The sequence below is a fragment of the Molothrus ater genome, chromosome 21 (genome assembly GCF_012460135.2).
Source record: "Molothrus ater isolate BHLD 08-10-18 breed brown headed cowbird chromosome 21, BPBGC_Mater_1.1, whole genome shotgun sequence".
In the NCBI taxonomy this organism is placed as follows: Eukaryota; Metazoa; Chordata; class Aves; order Passeriformes; family Icteridae; genus Molothrus; species Molothrus ater.
Genome location: NC_050498.2, coordinates 7,951,489 through 7,969,495, shown reverse-complemented (window position 1 = coordinate 7,969,495; position 18,007 = coordinate 7,951,489). Strand labels below are relative to the sequence as shown.

The 18,007-nt window shown below is 49.2% G+C and overlaps 2 protein-coding genes across 2 annotated transcripts in view; one reads left to right on the top strand and one right to left on the bottom strand.

Annotated features, from left to right (window-relative positions):
* Window positions 1-5,531: 5,531 nt before the first annotated feature.
* On the top strand, window positions 5,532-8,714 carry CENPV (centromere protein V). The gene is made up of 5 exons (XM_036394892.2): window positions 5,532-5,779; window positions 6,726-6,824; window positions 7,567-7,636; window positions 8,004-8,118; window positions 8,448-8,714. Exons 1-5 carry the CDS (start codon window positions 5,547-5,549, stop codon window positions 8,570-8,572), a joined length of 642 nt encoding a protein of 213 aa, XP_036250785.1. The 5' UTR covers window positions 5,532-5,546; the 3' UTR covers window positions 8,573-8,714.
* Window positions 8,715-8,993: 279 nt separating this feature from the next.
* PIGL (phosphatidylinositol glycan anchor biosynthesis class L) overlaps window positions 8,994-18,007 on the bottom strand; it is a 53,314-nt gene continuing 44,300 nt past the window's right edge. The window contains exons 5-7 of the mRNA XM_036394891.1: window positions 15,096-15,127; window positions 10,606-10,739; window positions 8,994-9,608 (exon numbers count right to left, since the gene is read on the bottom strand). Of these exons, the coding sequence (XP_036250784.1) occupies window positions 9,510-9,608; window positions 10,606-10,739; window positions 15,096-15,127 (265 nt within the window). The 3' untranslated portion in view covers window positions 8,994-9,509. The remainder of the gene's footprint in view (window positions 9,609-10,605; window positions 10,740-15,095; window positions 15,128-18,007) is intronic.

Below are 18,007 nucleotides of genomic sequence, written 5' to 3'. Positions count from 1 at the left end.
CCAACGACAAAATCCTTTTGCTTTCCTTTCTCCTAACAGCGTTTCTTGCACCTCCTGATTTACAGTGAAAAGGAAATAAATCATCCTACCAGTAATTACTCAAAATGCAGGAACAGGAAGAGGGAAAAATGATAACTGGAAAGTTCAGACAGCTCCATAACAATAACCAACCTTGGAAATATTATTTTGGCTACATAAATTTAGGACAAAAGGCAGAGTTGGGCAATGTCCTGAGGTTTGTTCTGTGCTGCCAGCTCTGCTCAGCGTTTCCAGCATGGGTTTTGTTTGGTGGTGCCAAGGTGGCTGAAGGTTTGCTCCAAGGCTGGCCTGGGCTTGCTGCACATTCCAGGCACTCTTCCCAGAGGAAAGGCCACAAATGACTAATATTTACAAATATGAAAGGCCACGTCTGTAAAGCTGGAGATTAATGTAAAGCCTGGGCAGTGTTAAAGCACATCACATATTTATTAAGGATTTTAGGGTGCATATTTCTCTTTTTAATGTTCCTCTAGATGGAGAAGGAGAAATTTCTGTAATTTTTCTTTCCTTTCTGTGTAAACCAGAAAGCACAGGAGCCCTCCCTTGTTTGTTTTTTTTTTCCTAAATATGGCTGTATCTATGGTGTGGCTGTACAAAGCACGTGCATTTAACAAACATTCCACTCTGCCTCTGGTAGCTCTTGGTGAATAAAAACCATTGAGCAGCTGACTCTGAACTGTATATAAATAAATGCAAAGCTGAAAACCCCAGAAATCTCTATCTTGTGACTGCTCTGACCACAGGTGGCTACAGCCTTTGCCAGGGCACGGGGCCTGCAGTTGGGAACAGACATTTCTTTTCAGAAGTGGGTCACTGGGCAGTGGTACAGAGTAGCCTACTTTCAGGAGAGAAGAATCTGAGGTCAGGGAAATGTTTCCAAGGAATCTGTACATTCTGGAACACAAGCTGGGTCTGGTTTTTTATGTAGGCTAATGTCCTAGCAACGAGGTATCACTTTTACATGAGGCAATCTGTTTATCTTTAGCTACCAGGTTTAGCTTGGGACAGCCACCCAGGCCATCACAGGGTGTGTGGCAAGTCCAGTTACTGTTCTTTGTTCAGACAAAAATAGGACTGCTTGCCACAGGGGAAAAAAAAATTTATATACATATACATATTCCTATCTCATAACATTGCTCACACCTGCCTCTCACGGTGTGTGATGCAGTTTAATTATATTTACAGTTGTGGAGATAAATATTGTCTCCCTGCAGCAGTGCAGGAAGGTCCAGGCTTGGCTCAGGTTCCAGCCACGAGACAAACAGACCCGTGGCATGTCACTGCTTGTCCCCAAGCTGCCAGCCTGGAGGGTTACACAAACAGTGAGTCAGAATTCAAAGTACTGTGCGTGAGATTGACTGTGATATTCTGAGATTACCAAAAAAAGACAACTCCCTCGGTTTTGTTTTTATAGCTCTATGCTAAAAATAAATTCACCAAACAAAGTTTTTAAGAAGCCACCAACTTCAGGAGCTGAAATAAGAAAAGCAAGTTTTAAGAAAAACAAATAGATTGGTAGTAAAAGGATGAAAATTAGTGATGCTCCTCTGTCTCCCTGTCTGTCTAAAGTGTATTTTAGCTTTGTAGGACACATGGGACTCAGCTTTCAGATCTGTGCTGCCACAATAAACAGGCTTGGGCAGCTCTGGGTGACCCAGAGGGACATGTGACAGCTCTGCTGGCAGGAGACGTCCAAAGGGGATTTTGTAAAGAGCTGAAATCACAGGTTTGTGCCTGCGTGGTGTGCCAGTGAAAGCAACAGCTTTAACTAATAACTAGGTCTGTTCTGCAGCTCCTTGTCTGCATCTCTGCCTCCTGCCCGGGCACGGTTTGGATCCCATCCAAGCTGCAGTGCAGGGAGGGAGCTGCTTTGTTCACCTCCTCTCTGCTGCCGCTGAGCACCTTCCCCTCTCTGGGGGGAGGTTCTCCAGCAAAACAGCAGAGAGGTTCCTTGAGAAACAGGCAGACAGAAGAAGAAATGGGCAAAGAAACAGGCAGAAGAAACGAGTCCTAAACCACTGTTAATCATTGTTAGTATGTTCAACAGAAGCTCGGTAACAGTGAACAAAAACAAACACCGCCAAGGCCGTTCTGAGCAGCCCGGGGGTGTCACTTCCTGCATTTGTTTTCAGATCCAGCTCAGGTCCTTTGATGGTGAGGAAAACGTCTGGAATGTTTCCCCCTCCACCACAGGGAGACTAAAACCCAAGCACAGCCATTTTCCCCCCTGAACAAACCACGTACTTTGAAACACCTCAGTTTTTTAAAGTGTGCTGTCAGCTGTACAGAACTCCTAGTTCCCTGCTTATGAGATATAAAAAACATGCACAGTTCCTAATTCTCTTTCACCTACAAACATGTAGCTGCTCTCAGTGCTGCTTTGGGGATAAAAATGCTCTGGCAGGCAGAATTTCAATGCTGGCTGCGAGCCAGGGCTGCAGAGCTGAGTCATTGTTATACAAGCAGAGCTGAGATGGCACAGAAAAGCCCCTTTGTACTTTAGCACTGAACACGTCAGCCCCTGCTGCCCTTTCAGCATCACAAGACACCTACACAGAACCAACTGTAATTTACTGGACTTTTCCTCTCGTCCACCCCGTCATCTGTCTGGATATTTCTTCCTTTTCCATTTTGCCTCTCAAGCTTAACAGCAAATGCATTTTTCATCAAGCTGTTGGTCTCTCCTGAAGCCTGGCAAACATTGCATCAGCTCTGGAAGCAGTGAAATGAGAGCTGGTAACCCTGGGCACTGGGAAAGTGCTGCCTAGGTACACTGACAATACAACATTTGACTGAAATTTGGCTGAAATTGACTAAAATTTAGGGCTTTCAGCTCAGAATATCTATGACATTTGTCATTATCCGGAGTTCCACTGTAAAGCTCTGGAATTGATTATTTATGTGAGACTCAGCTTTGTGTTCTGAGTCTTTCGTGATGAAATATGAAGCAAATAAAAAAAGAGAAACAATTTATTTACTATGGCATTTTGCACTTCCATTTTTGTCCTCCAGTTCTTTATTCTGAGATATCACAGGGGAACAGAATTTAGCTTCTCAAAACAGCTTCTGCATTTAAAATAAAGTGAACTAATTGTGGAGAGGCACGGAGAGTGACAGATTTGCAGATATTACTTCGACAAACTCACTCCAGTTTTCTCCTGGAGCTGCTTTTTTGAATGCTGGTGGCTCCTGTCTTACAGAGGGTCATTTGTGTGAATCGACATAAGGAGCCCCTAAAATGAGCTCCCAAAATTACCCTCTGGCTCTCAGTGTGCTGAGCTCAATGTTTTTGGGACAGCACAGAGCGTGAGTGGTGCTGGCCATGCCCGAGGGGAGATGAATCCCTGCTGCAGCCAGCACGGGCTCCGTTTCGGTGCCTTCCCAGTTTCACCCCAGTGACTTTTTCCTCCCAAAATACGAGGTGACTGACATGTAATCTGGTTTGAGCAAAGGTCTGGGAGGGGCTCGGATCAGGAGCTCCATGTGAATTTGTCACACAGGGTGTATCTAGTGAGTAACCAGAGCAGAGGCTCACATAAGGGATAACAGGAAACTGTAACTCCGTGCCCTTTCCTATCATCAGAGAGCTGCTGAGCCACAGGATTCTTAAGCAAATCCTGGCAGGCGCCATGTCAGGAGGCAGCCTGAACACCAGATCACATGTTTTTAAAGCTCTTTTCCAGACCTGAGTGCTGATGGATGTTTGTTCATTACTGTCCTCCTGCTTTGCCATGGTCCTGGCTGCCACAGGACCCTTTGGTGCCTCTTTGCCTTCAAGACTCAGCTCACTTGTTTAAATCTTTCCCCTTCTTGGAAAGAACAAGACATTAAGTTCTGTTGAGTACAAATTCATGATTATATGTCAAACAAAAGAAGTTTCCAGTCTTGCAACACTGGACACAAAGGTTTGTCTTTGGAATGATTATTATTTTCCCCACCTGAGTGTGACTTGGACATCTCCAAGTTGTGTACTTTTCCCAGCATTGAGAGTTTTACTTGAGAAACAGCACTGGATTTCAGTGTTCAAGAATAACCTTTTGCAAGACAGTTACCACTAAAGGGGTGATTTCACATTTTCCTATTTTGTTGCTGTTGTTATTATTTGGTTGATTGTTTTAGTTCTGTTTTTGTTTGTTTGTTTGGGTTGGGTTTTTTGCTTTTTAAGGTATGTACTCTCTTATTTTCAAGACTTTGCTAACAGAATTAGTGAAAAGCTAAGTGGGAATCCTGTTAGAAGCCATTTCTCTGCAAAGCTGCCACAATGACTTCAAACCTGAGGAAGGCCTAAACACATCCTGCTGTCACAGCAATGCTGTGTCTAAATGAGGGCTGTTCATAGCAGAGAAGTGAAACACCACAATTCCAGCAGCGCCTTGGGTCTGCTGTGCACCTTCCATCCGTGAACATGTGAGGCATCGTGCTCAGAATGAGAGAGAAAACCTCAGGCTCATGCCTGTGGATAACTGGCATCCCTTGCCTCAGCACTGGAATCAGAAAATCATAGAATCCTCAGGCTGGGAAAAACTTTGAAGATCACCAAGCGCAACTGTTAACCAGCACTGCCAAGGCCACCACTGAACCGTGTCCCCAAGGCCACCACTGTCCCCCGGTGCCACATCCAGCAGTTTCTGGAACACTCCCAGGGCTAGGGGCTCGAGCACTTCCCTGGGCAGCCTGTTCCAATGGCAGCAGGGCCAGGGCAGCGACTGTCCCTGTGCTGGGCACTGCTGAGGCCACACCTCAGATCCTGGGGCCAGTTTTGGGTCCAGCTCGAGGGACATTGAGGGGCTGCAGCGTGTCCAGGGAAGGGAACGGAGCTGGGCAGGGGCTGGAGCCGCAGGAGGGGCTGAGGGGGTGGGAAAGGGGCGCAGCCTGGAGCAAAGGGAGCTCAGGGGGGACCTCGTCCCTTTCTACAGCCCCCTGACAGGAGGCTGTGGCGGGCTGGCATCGCTCTCTTCCCCATGCAACAAGGAAGGACGAGAGGACATGAGTGCCAGGGGAGCTTTAGGGTGGATATGAGGAAAAGATTTCTTCACTGTGCGTTCCCCTCGTTGTACCCCAGCCCCTCCCGGTGCCGCTGTGTCCCAGTCCCGCCCGGTGCCCCCCCGTCCCGCTATGTCCCGGCTCCTCCCGTTTCCGCCATGTTCCCTCAGCCCCTCCCGTAACCCCTCAGCACCCCCGTGTCTCCTCAGCCCCTCCCGTGTCCCCTCCCGGTCCCCCCGTGTCCCCTCAGCCCCTCCTGTTTCCCCTCCTGTGTCCCCTCAGCCCCTCCCGTTCTCCCCCCGCCCGTATCCCCTCAGCCCCTCTGGTGTCCCCTTCCGGTCCCTTCCCGTATCCCCTCAGCCCCTCCCGTGCCTCCTCATCGCCTCTGTTTCCCCTCCTGTTTCCCCCCTCGTATCCCCTCCCGTGTCCCCTCAGCCGCCCCGTCCCCGCCGGTGCCGCCGTTCCGCCCCCCGGGCCGTGCACGTCGCGGGGGCGCCCCCCGGTGGCGCAGGCGGCGGCAGCGCATGGGGCGCGGCGCGGCGGGCGGCGCGCGGCGCTCCCGGCGGGGCAGCGCGGCCGCGGGCGGGACGCGCCGGGCCCGGAACAGGAATGCGGGGGGAAGCCCGGCCGGGGCCAAGGCGGAGCCCCCCGGGCCCGGCGTCATCGATCTGGGGGCGCAGAGCGGGCGCTGGGCCGCCTTCCAGGAGCGGCACCGGCTGAGCTGCGAGGAGGCGGCGCGGCTGCTGCTGGACGCGTAGTGAGTAACGGGGCCGGGGCTCGGCGCTCCCGCACGAGTCCCGCTCCCCGCAGCGTTCCCTGCACCGCGGGTCCCGAGAGCTGCCCGGAAGGGGCGCCGGGGGTGGGCTGGGGAGGGGACGCACGCACCACGGAATAAAAGTGGTTTCTGTGCTAAAGCTGCCCGTGTTCTACGGCTCTCCCATCGAAAATGCCCTTGGGGGCTCCGCCAGGCTCAGGCTGCTAAATCTCCACCCATTTCCTGTGCTCGCTCCGTGCAGAGCGCGAGCACATCAGAAGCTGTCCGTGGGAGGCAAAATCTGGAAGGAAAATGTTTTTTCCTTTGCATTTAGCGATTGACCCGCACGGTGACTGCCCAGCTGCTGTGGAGGCGGCTCGGGGAGGGGGAGAAGCACAGGCTCAGAAATTCCTTGGTCATAAGTTCCTTTGCAATTACAACCCAAAATAAAAGACATTTCAAATATTTTGTAGAATCCACAAATCTCTGCTTTCCCCAGCTCTTAAATGGAGGAATATTAATGGTGTTGGAGGAACTGTGGGGAAAATTGTGAGGAAATTCAGTTTTCAGTTCCAAGCAGTTTGTTTTGAGGTGATAGCCCTGGTTTCTGTGTAGGGTTGTGTATGGACACAGCTGCAGGGTCAGCACTGTGACCTGGAGTGTGGTGGGGAGCTGTGTTGTACAGAGTCCTCAAAGTGGTGCTCTTCTTTCCTTGTCACCATTTTAATTAAACCACAAAAGCAATTGCTGCAGAGGACAAAAGCCATCCTCCACCTCATTCTGACACATGTTATTAAATACATTTGAGTGGATATATTTCTTGGTGTTCTGCAACAGCTCAAGACAGAACTGAATAATAAATACATGAATGTCATGTATAGCCCTACTGTTCTCTTGGGCAAAAACCAAGAGAGGAGGATGCCAAAAGCTCAGCTGTGTCTCTCTGCAGTGAATACAGGGGTTTGGTGAAGCACACAGGAGGCTGTCACTGTGGAGCCGTCCGCTTCGAGGTCTGGGCTTCAGCAGATCTGCACGTGTTCAACTGCAAGTGAGTTGGTTTGTTCCCTGTTCCCAGAGATGGATGTCAGCTCTCTGCTTTTCCAACCTTAGAGCTAAAGAAGAGACAGCTGCAGGACACCCTCTGAGCTGTTTCCACAGGATTTACCCGTAATTATGTCCTGATCCACTATGAGATCACTGTTGGTGATTTCAGGTGCTGCTTTGGGCAGGACTTCATGTCTCAGCCAGGCTCACACAGAAAGTGTCAGGAGAGATCTAATGAGTCCAGGTGCTCAGCCATCTGCTTTCTGTTTCCTCTCATGCAGGGGGCTCAAAGCACATTGGTCTTTTTTTAACTTGTTCTTTTCAAGTGACATTACAGCTCTGACCACATGTGCCTCAAACTAAAACACTCTGGTTTCAGTAGTGACCCCTCTTTGCCTGCAGCTCGTTTGCTTCCAGCTCATGGGTGAACTTCTGAACTGTACTTTCTTATTTGCAAGGTAATGAATGTTGGCAGAATTGCTGAAATGTGCTCTGAACCATTAAGTGGATTTCTCAGGGCTAGACTTTGTCCTCAAGAGTTGTGTGTGAGGATATCTTATTGGGGTACCTGTGTAGGGCCAGTCTGTTCACGGGTGTGCTTGACAAACACTACTGACACCACAAATCCACTTTTGCCACTTACCTCTGAGCCATTCTAGCTGTCAGTGGGATTTCTGTTGTCAAGAGCTCAGATTGCTGCTCTACAACCTGTCCACTTCTAGAAAGGTCTGTTTTTTCTTTTACAGTTGCAGCATTTGCACAAAGAAACAGAACCGACACTTCATTGTGCCAGCGTCGCGTTTCAAGCTGCTCAAGGTAGAGTAAGAACTCAGTAAGAGCATGGCCATGAGCACGAGCAGTGTTACCCTCACAGAGCCAAGAACAGGCAGTTTTCTGCCCTAGGTTTGGCTGGCTGGAGGAAATGGCTGCATTTTAAGCTGTCTGGTGTGGTTGTGTCAGTGCATTTTGTTTAGAGCTCTTGCAGTTGCCAGGCCTGACTGTTATGGACACGTGTCCATACAAAGCACAGGGGTTCAGGAAAGGAGCAGGAATGCACAGCTCTGTATCTCAAGTAAAGACAGGAAGGTGGCATTTTAAATTGTACATTTCTACATTGTATCTTTCCAAAGTAATGAATCCATCTATTTCCATGGAAAACTTAGAGTGCTTTTCCTTTCCTTAGGGCGCTGACAATTTGACAACTTATACCTTCAACACACACCGTGCCCAGCACACGTTCTGCAAGACCTGTGGTGTTCAGAGCTTTTATACTCCTCGTTCTAACCCTGATGGTTATGGTAGGTACAAAGCAAACTGTGCTAAACAGAGTTAACCTCCAAGTAAACCTTGGACAAAGATTCCATTGGATGCTGACATGACACCAGTGAGCAGCATGTGTCCTAAGAGTTTGTTCCTAAAGGAACTGAAGTCTGAACCTGTAGCTCCTCCATAAAAAACAATCTTACCCATAATGTGTGGGCTTCTTCCTGTGACAGGATTCTCATCCAGGCTCCTCAGCCTTACAGCAAGAGCATTTACAATTCCCTGAGATGCCCCAGCCATGGAGTGGAGCAGGCATCTCCCACATTTTATGAAAAGTAGGTTTCTGTGTACTCTTTTTCTTCAGGAATCGCTCCCCACTGTCTCGATGATGGCACTGTGCAGACCATTATCACAGAGGATATCAATGGCAAGGAGTGGGAGAAAGCAGTGAGGGAACATAAGACCATCAGAGACATGTCAAAACCCTGACACATCCTCCCAGCAGCCTTGGGAGCACTGCCAAGGAAATGCAGTCTGGGCTTTCCTGGGTGGTGGTTGGTGAAATCAATCTCTAATTACTGTTACCTGTTATCTGTTTCTTAAATAAATCTTTCTATGCTGTTTTGTCTCATTCCTTTGTGACATTCAGTTTTCAGCCTGCCTCTGCTCTGTAAACCACTCCAGGGTTGCTCGTTTGGCACTTTGCATTTAGCTGTGCTAAAGTTTAAATCACAATACAAAAGACTTCATTAGAATCCCTTGCACCTCATTCCTGTGTCCTGCTGAGACTCTTGTGAGTTGACCTTGAGCCCTGTTCTGAATCAAGAAGAAAAGCTCACATTTCAGGAGGTGAAAGTGAAGGTGGAGCCTGCAACACAATGTATATAAAAGAAGCAACAGCAAACATCAGTGCAATTAGAAAAAAATGCATAATTTCTGGTGTTTTATTCAATAGCTTTGGCTTTTTAAAGTTCTGACTGAATAACAAAGGTGTTATGGTTGTGGTATCTGTGGAGATAGCATTGAAAAGTTACTCCTGATAGCTGGATCTTACAAAAGCACCAAGGGAGAGTTGCCAAGCAGTCCTTGCAGTTGGGGAAACAGTTTGTGCCATATCTTCTCCAATGCAGAATCCTCCAGAGCTTGGCTCCCATATAAAGTTAATCCAAATTCCTCATCTTATTTAAGCTTCTATGATGAGATAATAGAGTAGCTATAGCCTGTTCTCAGGCTTTAGCCCTGTTCTCAGTGTATCAGGCAACAAGAGATTCAGAAGGAGGTTCACCCAGCCTGGGTTTTGTAGCATGGAGAATGCCAGACAAAGAGCACCCCATCCTGCTGAGCACCTAACACAGGAGCTTTCCTGAGTGCTGGGCCTGGGGCAGTCGTGGTTTTGCCCATCCTTTGTTCCTGGAGTGGTGTCGGGTCAGAGCAGGCGCAGGGAGTTGAGCACCAGGTAGCGGGAGCAGAGCAGGTAGAGCTGGCGGAACCAGAGGAGCTGGCTGCGATGGCACCGCATGGCTCTCTAGGGGGAGAAACAGGGCACAGAGCGTGACAGAACCTTCCAGAGCTGCTGTGGGGGCACTTTCCTGACCCTGCTGTGGGGCTCAGTGCCCATGTATGGGACAGCCTGTTTTCAGTGAGCAGGGACTGGCAGGGCAGGCTGCCTCAGCTCTGGGCCTGTCTGCCCCCGAGGCTGTTGTGCTGCCTGATGCTCAGAGGATCCTGCTCCACTCCTCCTCCCCACGTGAGCTCAGGCCTGGGGAAGTGCTCACATGCTGGAAGCAGGAGCCTGATGAGTGTGTCTGGAACATCTCTGTTCCTTCTGACCACTGCCAGCTGCAACTGAGCCTATTTATAGTGCACCAGCCTAGAAAGGTCAGATTTCAGGAACAAAAATACATGGGAATAATGAGCACCACCTTTATCCAAGCTGTTTCCATAAGTAACTCTTATCTTTTAACAGCCTCAGAAGCAGGAAAAGTCTGTAATTTGTGAATTAACAGCGCTGCTTGCTGGGTAAATATTTTCATGCTGTTAATCAGATTCTGATATAGGGAACTGTGGAGTAAATGTGTGAGATCATATGCAGCAAAATAGTTTAAAAATGTACAGTAAAAGAAATTGTGAAGAGCTTTGGACCACAAGTTCACAGGCTGTCTCCATCTTTAGTGATCAAGGATGCTGTTCCTGGCATGCAGTCATGCCAGGCTTTCACAGGCCACTCACATGTTCAGAATACTGTGTTGGATCCAGTTTCCTTTGAAATGCATCCTACATCCTGGGGAGTGTAAAACTCAGTGCCCAGTGACTGTCTGAGCTGCAAATCTGCTCAGCCCTGTCCTGTGACACAGGACATGAGGTAACCTGGCTTTTCCATGTTTCTAAAATCACTGCAGACATTCCTCAGTGACATTTCTAACCCATGGATGACACTACTGGCATCCCCTGGGAATGTGACTAAAGTGCTCACAATGAGGATGAGCCACTCAAACAGGTCAGGCAGGTGCCACTCATCTCACCTTGGCTTGTTCAGTCTCCTCCTCTGTGAGGATGAAGAGTGCATCCCTGGGCAGGAGGCAGGAAATGAGGACATCCAGGAAGGAAATGTATTTCCTGAAGAGATTTACTGATTCCAGCACGAGCACACAGCACCCTACACAGAGAAAGAGGATAAATATTTCAAACCAGCAGCAATTCTTGTAAGGTGCCCTTTTCTCCAGGCTCAGCAGCTCTTTGCAGCTTCCCTGTGCTGCTGGCCTTGGGATTCCTTTTGTGTAAAGGGGGAACAACTTCTGATGCTCCCACCAGGATTTTTTTTGTGTCCAGTGCACATCTATGACCATTTGTATTGTCTGCTATTCTGTATGTGACCTTTTGTACTGGTTCTTGTTCTGTAATAGCCTGTGGAAAGCAAAGCTAGCTCTGAATATCCCAAAAACTGGGTGTTTTTTAAATTCCTCCTGCATAATTAGGCTCAAAAAAATAGGTGCAGATGATTCTCTGAATGCTGACACTGTATCATATAATGGAATTTTAAAACAGTAGTTTCTGGTTCAGCTACCAAAATGAAATTCCATCTTTCTACTCCAGTTCTTAGCTACAGAATAAATATTTACAAGCCTCAGAAATAAAATATTAACTCAGGCAGGCAGTAACACTTTAACAGAGTTCCTGAATTCATTGTTCAGATGTTTGTGATGAAGCAGATGAAGGTAACATGGTTCAAAATTCTGCTGATGTTGAAGGGTTTTTTTTCTGTTTCAAAGATCCCTATGAACTCAAAAGTTAATTGCTAATTTTTTTTTTGCCATGGCTAAATTGTCTTCGCTGATGAGTTCAGAGCTACTGATGGTCCCGTTAAGAGCCTGCAGCTCTCAAGAGAGCTGCTTTGGGATTTCCTTGGCTTGGCAGCTGCTGTGATTATGTTCCACACTTCCCACATTGTATTAAAGTTTGACAGAAGAGGCCAAAGTCACAGTTTACACAGGTGGGCAGAGATGCAATTCGATTTGCAATGAGATTTCCTCCAGTGAGCCCTGAAACAGTGAAATGACACAGAAGAGACAGAACAAAGCTCTCATGGACACCCTCTGGCACATCACCAGGATCTTTCAATTCCTTTCTTTCTTTTCTTTTATTTTCTTTTCTCCAAGGGTGTTGTTCCAACTTTTCAACACCCTCTCCCACTCTCCAAAGTTACCTGGCCAACTCTTCATTTCAGCACCACAGAGGGCTCCACGGCCATGCTCCCCTTCCATCGAGGGGACACTGGGGGAGCTGACTCCCAGCAGGTCACACGGAGCATCCCAGCAGTGATTTTCTGCTGTGGGCAGCAAGGAGCAGGGCTCGAGCACTCAGGGGCAATCCGGTGTGGAGCGGGGCAGCAGCGCAAGATCCGCGCTGGGAGCGGCGGGCGCTGCTCGGGAGCCGCCGGGAGGTGGCGGCGTCCGCCGGCCGGGAGGGACCCGGGAGCGGGACCCGCGTCCCTTCGGAGCGCTGCCCTCAGCCCCTCCTGTCCCCAGTGCCGTGTCCCCAGTGCCCTGCAGGGTCACGGAGCAGCGCTGGGACGTGCGGGAATGCGGGGTTTGGGACCGGCACGGCCCGGGCATTTCCTGAGCGCCGAGCTGAGCCCCCGTCCCGCTCCCAGCCCGCCGGGACACGGCACAGGCAGAGCTGCCCGGCTGCCATCGGCCCCAGCTGCTCTCCCTGGGGATGCTCTGCAGGCACAAGTGCTGCAGTCGCTCACAGAAGGGCCCCGACACTCCTTTAATCCCACTTGGAGAATTTCTTGTTTGCAAATAGCAAACGTGGAAGGAAACCTGTGATGTGCCGTGAGTGGGGGAACCGTTCTTCCCCTTGCTCTGCAGAGATCCTCTGGCTGCTGCTGGGGTAGTTTCAGGGGAAGAATTAGTACAGGGCTGCTGTCAGCATTCCCAGTGGCACCTGTTTGCTTTTCAAACATCTTTCCTTTCCTGGATGGCTTTAAGGGACTCTGGCAATGCCACACCAATTCCTACTCACTGTGATGGGAAGAGAGGCCTGGCACCACTCTTTGAAGCTTGGGCTGCTCTGTTAACCAAATGTGCTCTCCCTTTCCTCAATTTTTTTCCCCTGAGAAATATTAATTCATGCAGCAATTGCACCCTTTTGTTCCCCAAAGCTCAGCAATAAGGACTCAAAGCCATGGCAAGTGATTTCAGTGTGGATGGCTCTGACCTGCTGGGCCCTCCTCGGTCAGATCAGGTGAAGTGGTGGCATCCAGCTCCCCAAAAAGAAGGGCACTGTGAGAGCCCTCTGTGACACTGATCCAAGCAGGATTTCCATGTGCTGACAGCAAAGCCTGCTCTGCATGGCAATGTGAGATGAAATGAAGCAGGGAAGGAATGTACAGTCCAGGGAGAGATGGAAAAGGGTTCAGAGAAACAGGCTGCTCCCTGCCAAGCAGAGTGAGAGCAGTGCTGCCATTGAGGAGTCCTGTGACACCAGCAGGTGAAGCTTTTCAGAGCCTGCTGTGCCTGTGACCTGGGCAGGATGGGATTAGCAGTGTAATGAAACCTCTCCAGGTTGGCAGAAAGGGCAGGATCAATATAGCTCATGGATTAGGCTGAGAATAGAAGTGTGGGAAGCCTGCAGCCTGCTCAGCTTGGCTTTCCACTTCCAAATCACTCAGGCAGCAAGGATGCCCAGAATGAGCTCCTGAGCGAGCACTGTGTGTGCTGCAGGCCTGCACTGCTCCTGATGGAAGGAGGCTCAGGTTCTTCTGGAAGAGCACTGGGTGTAGCTGGAAGGGGCCAGTGGCAGGGTGGGAGCACATCCAGCAGTTGCCTTGGCTTCTTGAAACAACTGCTTGTGCCTGGGCTGGAGAACTTGATTACAGATTATAAAAAGCCTGTTGTGTTTGTGCTGGCTAAAGGCATTAGAAAGCACAGCAGGATATTTAGGGTGCTCATTTGCATATCACTGAGGCAATGCAAGGCTTAGCTGGCTTTTGCATTTGCAGGGAGATTTTCTGTGGATTCCCTGATCACATGGGCTTACACAGGCTCACCCACAAACAGCTCCCTCTTCCCAACAGCAGCACAGCACTTTTCCATGGCCTGAACATGCCTTTCAGCTCCATCCAGACAGCCTCAATCCCACATCACCCTTGTTTCATTAAGCCCCTCTGGTGCACAGCCCTGCACGCCTGCCAGATCAAATTATAAATACTGGGAATTTCAATGAGACTGGAACTATATTTGGAAAGGCTTAGCATAAGCAGCAGCATGGGAGCTCCCCGTTCCTTTGGTGTTTGTAGGTCATGTCAGATGTGATGTAATCAGAGCAGCAAGGCTTGCACAGAGCTCCAGCAGCCTCTTGATGCTGCTGGAGAAATGGAAATGTTCTCTGTATGTGGGTCTGTTTCAAACCTGAATGGATTTGAGGCACAGCCCATATTCAGGACCAGAGTGAAACCTGCATGAGCAGAAAGTGGCTCAGCTAGATGGGGCCTGACAGCCAGCAGTGACATCAACCACTGCAGCCCCTTGTCCTTTGTGCTGCACACAGAGCTCTGCTGCAGCCCAAGGCTGAACAAAGGAAAGGTCCCAGGAATGAAGCTGGCACTAATGCTCCTCTTTCATGAACTGGGGAATGAAGGGACTGGAGTCAGAGCTCAGCTTAAGGGCATTCTGCCATCTTGGCTCATGCTGTCTCATTAGGCCTGCAACTTCCTGCTAGCAGAGAATTAAAACTGATTTGCTGTGACTCATTCAAATCCTACAATGATTTGGGAATTAGCATTAAAGGAGCACAGCCTGGATGGCTGCTGAAGGAGCAGGAGATTGACTGGGTGGGCCTGGCTGAGCCACCTTCCTATGCTGTGTCCAAACAGCTGAGTGACAGCTTTGTGCTTAAAAAAGGTCCACACATTTGCCCCTGGGCAGGCACTGTTTGCCAGAGATAAGGGCTGCAGCTCTGCTCTAGAAAAGGGGTCAGGAGCAACCTCCTTCTGTACTTTGTTTCTTTCCTTTCCCTACTTGTACAGAGAATTTCTCAGAGATTCTTGCTCACAGGTGGAAGCAGCCACTACAGTTTGTTGTGCCTGCAGATTTCAGATTTCTTTCTGAGCACGGTTCGGTGGAGGCTTAACTTGCTACATGCAAATATTTTTGGCTAAATGGGTAATTGTTTCTGAGGCTTGTGTCACAGAAAAGGAAAAAGGCTTGTAAGCAGGATGTGACCAAAAACTGTGACTAAGCTGAGGGACCTGGAAAGAGCACTCAAATTCACCCAAGAGGCACAGGCCAGACACTGCATCACACCACTGAGGCAGGACAACCCCAAGGGACTGAAAAGTGACTGTAGAGAAGCCTGAAGTGGTAAAAAATTGCAAGAAGATAAAAGTTCAGCTGTGGGTTTCATCTGCAGTGCAGGGATGAGTTGGGCAGCTGAACCCTGGACACAGCAGGGATGCCAAGGACTGCAGGGTGGGGATGTGGGGTGGGAGGGGAGGTGATGGAGCTCCTACCTTCAGGTAACTTCCCCTCTGAATGCAGGTACCTGTGAAAGAAGAGATACAAGGGGTCAACACTCAGTGGAATGACTCAAATCCTGATTTTACAGGAATAAAACCCTGCACATTGAACCAAGCCTTTTCATTTAACACCCAGAGACAATGGCCAATCTCATGAGAAACTTCAGGAGCCCACACTGGCAGGGCTAAGCCTCATTCCCCACACCATTCTGCCATTCCTTCCCTCATCCTGCCTGCTGGGACACAAATAAGCTCCATAAATCAAATTCACTCTCAGACTTCCCAAAGGAAACCCAAGAGGCTGCCAAAGGCTGTTCAGCCCTGGGAGCACCTCTGGCTCTGCTGGCCAGGGGAATTGCCTCAGCAGCTGCTCCTCTTTGGGCACCAGCTCTTTTTTTCTAACCCAGGCTGGCACTGGGACATCTCTTTGCTCACCAAGACTTTGATCCCTTCATTACTTTGTCCTGGGAAGTCTCTGCAGCAAAACAGAACAGGAGGACCAAGGATGGGAGATGTGAATGGTGATGGCACTTCCATCAGGAAGTGTAAGCAAACGGCCCTGGGATGGTGAGGACATCAGAGGGTGTTCATTCAATTCCTTTCTTAATTCTCTTGCTTTTTCTGCTCATGGCTTTGGAGCCATCCTGGATTTGGCCCACGGCAGGGCTGGGAAGCAGCAGGTCTCCAGCAGATGGCACTCAGGGCTGTCCCACACCCAGTCCTGCTCTTCCAGGAGAAAAAGACATCCAAACAATGGAACATTTGCCAAAAGGAGAAAGGAAATAATAATAAAAAAAAAGTTATTTAACCCTGTGTAATATTTAAAGAGATTGTTATCACCTAATAGTGGTGTATCTGACAAAGGACAATGTGCCAGTTCATGTGTAAATCAGCCAGGATAAAACATGCATTATATGTAAACTGCTGTGTTTCTCCAGTCACTTTCAAACTAGGATTATCTCTGGCTGTTGGTTAAGTTCAAGGAAAAGGATTAGCTACACAGGCCTAGACAAAATAGGAAGCACGGAGTGATGAATACCCAATGCAATACAAAGCAGAAGTCAAGCCAGAAATGCAGGTCATGACAGAACTCAAACAGCAATCAGAAAACATATTTAAGCAGATTCTCCTGCCAGTGGTGTCCTCTGCTCCAGAGCCAGAGCAATGCCATCTCCTGCTAAACAATGGCCTTGGAATAGTGACTTGGCCACCTTCTGCCCCACCATTCAAACCTTACTGCCCTGACAAAGACTGTTAGATGTTGCCTTGTAATTTAAATGTCTCCATGAATATCTGCTCTGCTCTTCTGCCAGAGGTTTCTTCCCCCCACAAGTGGAATCTGGCCACCCAAAGAAATGATTCAGCACTTGGTACAGTTAGTAAGGATGAGAAACTTTTAGAATAAGCTTGTAGCGATAAAGCAGTGAGTGGTTGTGAAATCTGGCAAAGTCTGAAAGCCCAGTGTGTGTTCTGGGTGTGCTGCTCTGCCATGGAGGCACCTTCAAAGCCCTGAGCTGCTCCAGGAGGGAACTAATAATAACCACTCCTGTCACTAGAAACAGGAGTGAGAGATCCAGCTCATATGGAAACGATTCAGCAGGAGGCAGGGAGCATCTTCAGCAGAGAAGAAAAGTGTGATTCAGCAGTAAATGGAGGAGTTTGTGCTTGTGTACAGGTTCAGGGAGACACAAACTGTGTTTGGTTACCTGAAAGGTCCTCAAAGCTGCTGCCAGCAGACCTGTCACTCATCTGGAAGAACAGGCATGAAGAAACTGCATCTCTCCTCATCCTTTTTGTCCCAATCCAAGTGCTTCAATTCCCAGCAAGGCTCAGTGCAGAGCCCTGGGATCGGGCTCCACCCAGCTCTGTGTGCAGAGGAATTGCAGCCTTGCTCATTTGTATTTCTCTGTGGTTGCAGAGAGAGAGAGAAACACGAAGCTCTACCTCCTGCACACGTTCACAAAATGAGCCAATCCTCTCCCAAATCCATCTTCTCACTCCCATCTCCACCCTGCTGGAGTGTCTCCATGGGACACTTCCAAGTAGGGGAGAGGTTGCAGCTCTCAGTTGTTGCCATTTTGGGAACGTTGTTTTACAGATTGGACTTGCTGTGGTTTGGTCGAAATGAAAGAGTTTGGCATAAAATCTCAAAAAGTAAAACACAGGCTCTTTTTCAGGAGATTTTTCCATGTGGGTGTTTTGTTTTTTCTTCCCGGAGAGACTTTTTATAATCCTTTTTAAACACAAAGTGACCTAAGGTGCTCATTCCCACCCACTGCCCAGGTGCCAGAGCCTGCTGGTTACAGGGCACCTCTCCTGCAATGCCTGTGGTAGGTTCAGGTCCAGTGTGAGACCCTCTGCAGGGAAGAATTTGGGAAGACCATGAGACATCCAAAGGCTCCAACCATTTGTGCCCTGCAAGATCTCAGCCCCAGCTCCTCCCTCAAGGCCCAGCTGCTTTGAAGGCTCTGCAGCCACCAGCTCCATCTGCTCAGCAGAAACCCTGAAATGGCCCAAAGCCCTCACCCTGCAGCCTCCAGGACTGAGCTGGCTCCCAAATTCCCTGTCTTCACTCAGGCATCCTCAGGAAAGGTGTGAGTGGGTCAGCTCCTCTGTGGCACTGAGCAGTGAAACATCCCAGGCTGTTCCAAGAAGGAACAAGTCAAGATGGAGCTGAAACCTCAGTCCTGGGGAGCACAGAACTCCTCTGGGGCCCATGCCCACGAGGGTGTGTTACAGTCTGGGTGATGTTCTGTTTGATGAGAAGTTGTTCATTGAATTCAGTGACTTCACTCTCCAAATCGTTTCCCAAGCCAGAGGCAAAACCCTTCACTGAACTGACTGCTGGCTGCTGTGGAGCACTGGGGAAATACAGTTTTGAAGAGCATGGCAAAGAATGGATGTCT